The following is an 8165-nucleotide window of genomic DNA, read 5'->3' as shown; positions in this document are numbered from 1 at the left end:
TGGGGATGCACAGTGTCTATCACCATGGGTGTATTGCTGAATCCACAGGACGGTCTGTGGTCTGTGCCGTGCAGGGGTGGAGGACAGTGAACATGGACACCTCTTGCCATCAAGCCTGACAACCCCTGTACCTCAATGCTGAAGGAAAGGACCACCTTGTGTAAGCTGTCCTTTGACCTCCACACAAACATGCTGTAGCATGCATGCACCTTCAACACACATATACAGTATGAGAACAAACCAATGTAATAAACTAAAACTTCTGTCTCTGAGGAGGGGGGATGGCTGTGGTTAGAGAGATGTATGGTGGAGGGTTTCCAATGGTGACTGTGACTGGAGCTTCTTCCCATGGTGTGGGGGGGAGGGGGTAGTGAGTACTGTGGGTACCACAACCTCCTCTCCTCCTTGACTGAAGCATCAGTCAAGGTGTAGGTCGGGCTTGTTAGGAGTGGTTACCAATGGCTCTCATCTGACCTTCTGGGATATGCCTAGAGCTGAAAGGAGATGCCCAGGTCTGCGCTGTCTACCAGGCAATGTGGGTGGTTACTAAACAGCCGGCAGACCTGGCTTCTTGCCACAGGAGGGACAATGCATAAGCTCACCCAGAGCTTCTGGGAGCTTGGCCGAGTCTACACATGGGGCCCAGTCTTGCAGCCTTTATCCCTTCGCAGTGGTCAGTCGGCACCAAGCTGATCTCTCTGCTTCTATTTCCTGGTGATTTCAATTCGGCACAGCAGCTCAATATGGGAGAAGCATGGAGAACTGTGGGCATGTTTAGGAAAGAAAGGCAACTCGCCATTCCCAGGGATGAGCTAAGGAGAGGAGGGTTGTTCTGGGGCTCACTGTGGTTGCTGTGTTTCCATGATTGCTGGGGGGCAGAGGCCAGCCATCTGTGAGAGGGAGAGAGGCAGACTGGGCTGTGAGGAGAGTTCCTGAAAGCCAATGATGGGAGAAAGCACAGCTGCTGATGAAGATGGCAGGGGAGGTCCCCAACAAGTAATATGCGGGGATCACGGAGGGACCCAGCAACAGCTGCAATACCCAAGAGGACGGGAGAAGCTCCAGTTATGGACCGGAAGCTCACACTCTCCCTGAGTCACAGTGAAGCGAGAGTCCCAATGTTACGTGATTGGAAATGGGGCCTTGGGGAGCCCCACAGTTTAAGCGATTGATGTGGGGATTGGAGTCCTTGTGTGGAAGCACCAGACCTTTAGCTTCACGGCCGTTTGAGAACACAGCAAGAAAACACTGCCTGCAAGCTAACGATGTCCTCACCACCCTACCCTGCTGTAGCCTCACCGTGAACATGCAGCCTCCAGCTTCGTGAGAAATGCATTTCTACTGACCGAGCCGCTTGGTCTGCCGTGTTATGGCAACACAAGCTAACTAAGCCAGCATGGCCACAGACACACGTGTGCAGTAGTGTCTGTCACAACCAGAGGACATAACCCAGAGATCCTTCATTTGGCAAATAATTAGGAAAAGGTGGCTGCTGGTCCTGGTGATGCAATGTCAGTACCAGGGAGGCGGAGGCAGGATGGTCAGGAGTTCAAGGCCAGCCTTAGCTGTACAGTGGGGTGGGATGTAGACAGACTGAAGATCGGTGCAGGCCGTTATTGAAGTACACTCGCCAAAGTAGGAGAATAAACGTATTTTATTTAACAGTTGTTAGGTTGCCTTAAGACTTTAAATATGTAGATGTATGGTGGGAGGCCTCCATTTGTTCTCTTCTTGGGCCTGCTAGCATTGGGGCTGGGCTTGTCTCAGCCTTACTCACTGGGCCCTAAGCTCCAGAAAGCCCCAGAACACAGTGCCCAGCACACGAGGGCCCACAATAAATATTGACTGCAAGAAACCAAGGGGGAAATCGGAGTAAAGGGCTGGCATGGTATGGACGCTCAATAAATATTAGCTATTATCGTTTGTTGAGTTAGTGAGGGTGGGTGGAGCTAGGGGCTCAGATCCGTAAACTGAGGTGGTGTGTGCATGGGGAGGGGGGAAGCTGACGCATGCTCAACTCTCTGTGCCCGAGGCTGTGACCTTTCTCCAGTGGGCCCCTCCCAGCTCTGCATGGCAAGTGAGTACCGGGTAGGCACTCAGTCAGGGTGCAGGCAGGGGCTGGGGGCTTCTATTTGTGATGTTTTTCTTCCCCCAGAACAGCTGTGGTAGGTTCCCTGTTGCCTGAAGGAACCTCCACCCCCCCACCCCCCCAGCCCATGCAGGGTGCTCCTGGCTGTTTGCTCTGCTCTGCCCATCTGCAGTGCTGCAGAGGGGGCGAAGAACCACTTCTTCCTCTAGGGGCTGGGTTTGCTGTGGCGAGAGCCTTTGCAGGGATTTAGGTCACCTTTGGAACCTGAAGTCGTTTGACTTCTGCTGCAAGCCCCAGTTCCCTGGAATCATGCTTAGTGGGCGCGGGGTAAGCATGTGGTGGGCATGAGGAACATGGAGAGAACAGAGGTGGTCCAGGGAGAGAGCAACGCGGAGGAAAAGCCCGCAGGTGGCCTGCAGTAGGGTGGCACAGGAGCATAAGGCTGAAGAAAGCAGTCAGTGGCCTGGGCTGGCGGCCAGGGTCAGTCCTGCCCTGGGAGCAGGGACAGTGTCAGTAGCTGCTTCATGACTAGCGCAGGACCTCCTGCATAGCGCGGGGCCTACAGAGTCTCCATCAAGGCCTGGCCAGATGCAGGCATGTGGAAACCAGAATGCCTTCATCCAATCCCTCCTCCCAACCGCGGCCCTAGGAAGCACTCATCCGCCCCCGACTCCCCGGAACATTCTCGTGTTTGCACAATAGGCGGCGCTGTAATCAAGAAAGGGCGCTAAGGAACCCCAAATAGGGATACAGCAGGGGAAAAAAAATCACATTTCACGAACTGGGGTCATGAAGGCGGTCACCGTACCCTCTGAATCGAGGGGTGTAGAAGTCACAGTGCAGCGGGGTGGGAAGCGGAGAGCTTCAAAGGAGGTCCAGCCTCATGGCCTCCAGCCACCCAGGGTCCGCAGTCAGTGCGGCGGGAAGATGTCTGCGCACTGCTGTAGGATGAGCTCCACCACCTGGTTCTGGAACACCATGGTCATGGGCATGCTGGCCTCCTCCATCTCAGGCCGCAGCAGCGTGGGCCCGAACACTATGGCCACATTTTGCACGGACATACGGTTCTGCTCGCCATGCTCGATCACCCTGCAGTGGGAACGGTGGCACCAAGAGCTCAGAGGCTGGGCAATCTTTCAACAGGGGCCACAGCCACGACCAGCGCCCTCCCTTTTGGCCCTGGGAAGTTTGGCGTGCTCACCGGCACAGGTGCTGGACGAGCAGTCGGAGCGTGTCGTGGTTGGGAGCCGGCAGCGTGCGCACCAGGTCACGTACACAGCGGCTGCGCTGGGCTGGGTCCTGCAGCTCTGGGTGAGGGAAGGAACCAGAGGTGACAGTCTGCTGGCTGTGACAAAGGCGGGCCAACCTCCCCACCCGTCCTCTCCCTAAGCCGCTCACTGATGGCTGCTATGAACTGGTGGAAGTGCGAGAAGGGGAAGAGGGGTTCTGGCAGCTCCCGGAAGAAGAGCTTCAATGCGCCCGTAATCACGTGGACATCCTCCCAGCGCCCGTCATCCAGGTCCAGGCGCTCATCTGCAGTGGGGAGAGACCGGGGGGTGGGGGGTGGAGGGGGGTGGGGAGAAGCAGTCAGCATCCACTTGTGCTTTCAGCCCCCAGAGTAGGGACTGGGGAAGAACCTCACCGTGATCCACCTTATAGCGCAGTTTCTGGATGGTGGCCAGGTTCCCACTGATGCGGTACAGCCCGTCGATGTCCAGCCCTGAGGGAAGGGGAATGGCTGAGCCTGGAAGGGCTAGGGACCCTAGCAATTTCTACTCAGGATTTGCCCATCTGCTTCTCCTTGACCCTGTAATCCCCCAGGGGTCTCCACCCTTTGCTCCTAGAAGCCGGCCATGGAGCTCGCCTTGTCTGTGCATGCGTACATACCCCGGGCCTCGACAGTGCGGATGCATTGCTGCACGAAGCGTGGCACGGGACTCCTCTCGCGCTCACACAGTTGAGCCAGCGCACATCCAAACACCTGGTCTAGGGGAGAGATTGGTCAGCGCCGCCCAGCCCCGTGCCACCTGAGCCCGGATCCCGGCGAGTCGCAGGTACCTTTGATGTAGCCTTTTCCCGCAAAGACTGCAGAGTGGGTCTTCTCTGTAGGAATTTACGGAGCTTGTGCCGGACCCTGCTCAAGTCGCTCTCCAGGCCTCCAGGGCTCAGGGAAAGTGAGGCTGTCACAGACCGAACTCAGTCAGCAGGTGGCACTGATAGCATTGGCCCTAGATCCTCAGCCAGGGCATCACCCCCCCCCTTCCCCAGGAGACTCTGATTATCTCCCCCACCGGACCCCATTGCACACCTGCATTCTGCTGCACATCCTCCTCCCTCCAGCTTCCGAGGCGCTCGCTGGACCCGAAATCAGCACTGCTGGGCTCACCTTCCACCCCCTGGAGCAGGTCTGCGGACTAGAATCAGACAGCCTCAGAGAATCAAGGCCTGGGGCCAGTTGGGGCCTCTCCTGAGCAGCTCTGGCCCGGAGACATCCCAGGAAGGTTAAAGTTCCGGAATCAACATCCACCTTCCTTGGCTGCAGAGTCCTCCAGGAGCTGCGAGGTCATTCCGCCCTCTCTCTTTCTTTCTTATCCAGGCCGTCTTCAGCAGCCTCCCAGTTCCTGACCTCCGCACAGTTATCAGTCAACTCTCTACATCCCGCTGGACTGGCTCTCACTCATAAACTTGCTGCATTGCTGATCGCACCAATACCTCCTGCATCTCGATTCCTGCTTCTATTAGGACGATCAAAATCTGCATCCAGCGCTAACTCATATGAAATCAAGAATCAAATACTATGAGGTCATTTCCATCTAAATAGCTGTAGATTTTGCTTCTCACAGCTGGGGACCAGACTCAGGACCATTTGCATACTGGGCAAGTCCTCTGTCACTAAGCTATATAGTCACAGTGCATGATTGACACTTCCAGGGCTATGGCTCGACGGCAGAGCACTTGTCTAGCAGACACGAGGCCTTGAATTCAATCTGTTGACCCTTCATCTTCCAGTTTGGGCTGTCATCCCTGCCTGAGTCTGGTTCTCGGGGTACTTATGTACTTTTCCACCTGCCTTATAATGAGAAGCTCCTTCGGGTTGAGGCTGTGCCCTCCCATGGAATTCTGCAAGACCAGCCCCAGAGCAGGATTCATGTGCCTCTGGACAGCCCCTCTCACCAGCAGATGGGCTGCTTTTGCAGAAATGGGACCATTCCATTGGTGTCATAGGTTCTGGGTGCATAGCTTGGGGTCCTGCATAAAAGGCCCACGTCCCTCTCAGTCAGCCCTGGAGGTCCCAGGCTCTACCTACCAGCTCCTCAATGCCTTTGGCTATAGCCTTGTGCCAGGTGCTGATGATGGCTTCTGAGTCATGCTGGATCAGGTATTCTGAGCCATCTCGGCTTCGTAGCTGAAGGGACACAAGCCAGTCAGTTACCCCTGCTCCCTGGGTCTGTCTTGGGAGTAGGCTTGGAATGTGTGTGTGTGTGTGTTGAGAGGGAGGGGACCTGTCCCTCCCCAAGAGACTCGGAGCCTAATAGAGCAAAGGCATCAAGCCAGATCCAAGTCTTCCTCTTTGTTTAATGCTGTGGCGACAACGTTTGTGACAGGCAGACTAAGTGGGGTCACTTTTTTTTTGAATCACACAGCCAGTAGTGACAGATCGTAGTTCTGCAGGGCTCCTTGCTGCCCGACACAGAACACAGCAGGCCTCCCCCAGGGCATTGGCAAAGTGATAGAAAATTCCTGTGGGAGTCTGGCTCGAATGGCAATGAAAAAAAAAACTACAGGGAGTAGAAATAGATCGTGATTGGCTGACTCTAAACACAGAGTTGTCCCAGCTGCAATGCCTAGCTTTGGAAGTACGTATCAATCTAGCCCTTTGGTCCAGAGTAAGGCAGAACCTGGCTCAGACGGTGGGGAATGACTTCTAGAGTCAGAGAAAATGATTTTTTGGTTGTTCTCCTTTTAAAATTATAACTCAGAGGCCGGAGATATGGCTCAGTCCACTGTTAAGAACACTTCTTGCTCTTGCAGAGAACCTGGGTTCGGTGCCCAGCGCCCATAAGGAGGCTCACAACCATCCAGTTCCAACACCAGTTCCAGGGAATCCAATGCCCTTTTCTGTGGAGTACCAGGCACACATGTGGTACACATGCATACATAAATACACACATACATGGAGGCAAAACTTTCACACATTTAAATAAATATAGACCTGAATAAAGCTTGGAAAATCATCAAAAATGAAGCATGCAAGCTCCCTGCAGAATGTCTGCACTGTGCATCTGACTTTCTTCATAATAAGCTATCTGAAGCAGACCCAAGGTGCCGGCTTAGCTTCCATGGAGCTCTTTGGAAGGGCACATATCCCTCTAGAGCCCAGGTTCATAAAGTTACACATTAGAAAGTTCTTTAAGAACCAAGAGTTAGGGGCTGGAGAGATGGTTCAGAGGTTAAGAGCACTGACTGCTCTTCCAGAGGTCCTGAGTTCAATTTCCAGCAACCACATGGTGGCTCACAACCATCTGTAATGCGATCTAGTGCCATCTTCTGGCCAGCAAGCATATAGTCACACAGAATACTGTGTACATAATAAATAAATAAATATTAAAAAAAAGAATCAAGAGTTAGGATAGTTTGGATTCCCAGGAACCTAGAGAGGACCCTCCCCCTAACAAGAAAGATCTATGTGATCAATCGCTGTCCCTTTTCTCACTTGCTGCCTGGAGAAATGGATCTAAGTTTCCCTCAGAGACCATCAGAGCATCACCTATTCACGGTTTGCTCCTAGCTCCTCCCCATCCTGGACCATCCCTAACTTGTTTTTGACAGATACTGGCTACTTTTTTTTTTTGGTGGTGGTGGTTTTTATCAATTCACTGTCAAAGGGTGTTTTGTGCATGTGTGTATGTGTGTGCATGCATGTGTGTATTGTGTGCACTCATGTGTAGGCGGAAGCCAGAGTTCAAACCTGGGTGTTATTCCTCGGGTGCTGTCTACTTTGTTGTTGTTTTATGACAGGATCTCCTGCTGACTTTGAATCCAACATTTAGGTTGGATTGGCTGGCCAGCAGGTCTCAGGGAACCCATGTCTGTTTTCCATGCCATGGGATTACAAGCCTGTGCCACCAACCAGGTTCCTGAGTCTGTGTGACAAGTACTTCATTCACTAAGCCCCATTTCCTCTGCCCCTCACTGCCTGTGCTTTTCTGGAGTTCTGCCTCACTGCTCTTAGGGACGGTCACCCCCGCCCCCTGCACCCCAACAGTGAAGGGCATGGTACTACGGGGCCTTTGCCAGAGTCCTCTTGTTCTACCTGCTGGGAAACCAGACCAACTTGTCACTAGTTGATGTGGGAGTGTCATATATCAATCTGTTGATTTCATTGGTTAAGCAATAAAGAAACTGCTTGGCCCTGATAGGTTAAAACATAGCTAGAATAAGTAAACACAACAGGATGCTGGGAGGAAGAGGAAGTGAGCTCAGACTTGACAGCTCTGCTCTCTGGAGCAGAAACGCCATGCTCCCGTCTCCCGGGTAGACGTGATAGCTCTGCTCTCTGAGGCACTCGCGATGAAGCTCCGACCCAGGATGGATGTAGGCTAGAATTTTCCTAGTAAGACTGACACTACACAGATTATTAGAGATGGGTTGATTGGGGTTTGATAATTAGCCTGTAATGGCTAGAGTTAATGGGCCAAGCAGTGTTTAAAAGAATACAGTGTCTGTGTAATTATTTTGGGGCATAAGCTAGCAGGCAGCCGGGTGCTGGGGACGCAGCCCCGCCGCTCCTATTACAACAGAGTGGCACCCAACGTGCTAATGAACTCCACGTAAAACCTGAGAGGGCTTAAAAAGGACAGAGAGAGAATTTAAGACAGCATTTTGCTGTTTGTGGGTTGTGTACTGCAAAGAAATTGTCCTGACTCAGCAACAGGAAAAAACTGGCTGTTTTAAGATGCCGGCTTTCTGGGCCATCCTGCCAGGGCAAACTCTGAGTGTTTGAGGCAGGAGGGCCAGCTACAGAGAGAGGACTTGAGGGTTGTCTGTTTCAGCTTGTTTGATGGCAAGGACCTTG

General features: G+C 53.1%; 1 protein-coding gene across 1 annotated transcript in view; it reads right to left on the bottom strand.

Annotated features, from left to right (window-relative positions):
- Window positions 1-1642: 1642 nt before the first annotated feature.
- Window positions 1643-8165, bottom strand: part of LOC126495724 (rho GTPase-activating protein 27-like) — a 22813-nt gene continuing 16290 nt past the window's right edge. Inside the window, 9 exon segments of the mRNA XM_050133323.1 lie at window positions 1643-3178; window positions 3291-3396; window positions 3488-3622; window positions 3732-3809; window positions 3977-4075; window positions 4148-4165; window positions 4168-4269; window positions 4398-4503; window positions 5397-5495. Coding sequence (XP_049989280.1) covers window positions 3001-3178; window positions 3291-3396; window positions 3488-3622; window positions 3732-3809; window positions 3977-4075; window positions 4148-4165; window positions 4168-4269; window positions 4398-4503; window positions 5397-5495 — 921 coding nt within the window. The 3' untranslated portion in view covers window positions 1643-3000.

This window comes from Alexandromys fortis, unplaced genomic scaffold, assembly GCF_014885135.2.
Source record: "Alexandromys fortis isolate MF-2015 unplaced genomic scaffold, M_Fortis_MF-2015_v1.1 scaffold_552, whole genome shotgun sequence".
NCBI lineage: Eukaryota > Metazoa > Chordata > Mammalia > Rodentia > Cricetidae > Alexandromys > Alexandromys fortis.
This window is presented reverse-complemented; position numbering and strand designations above follow the sequence as displayed.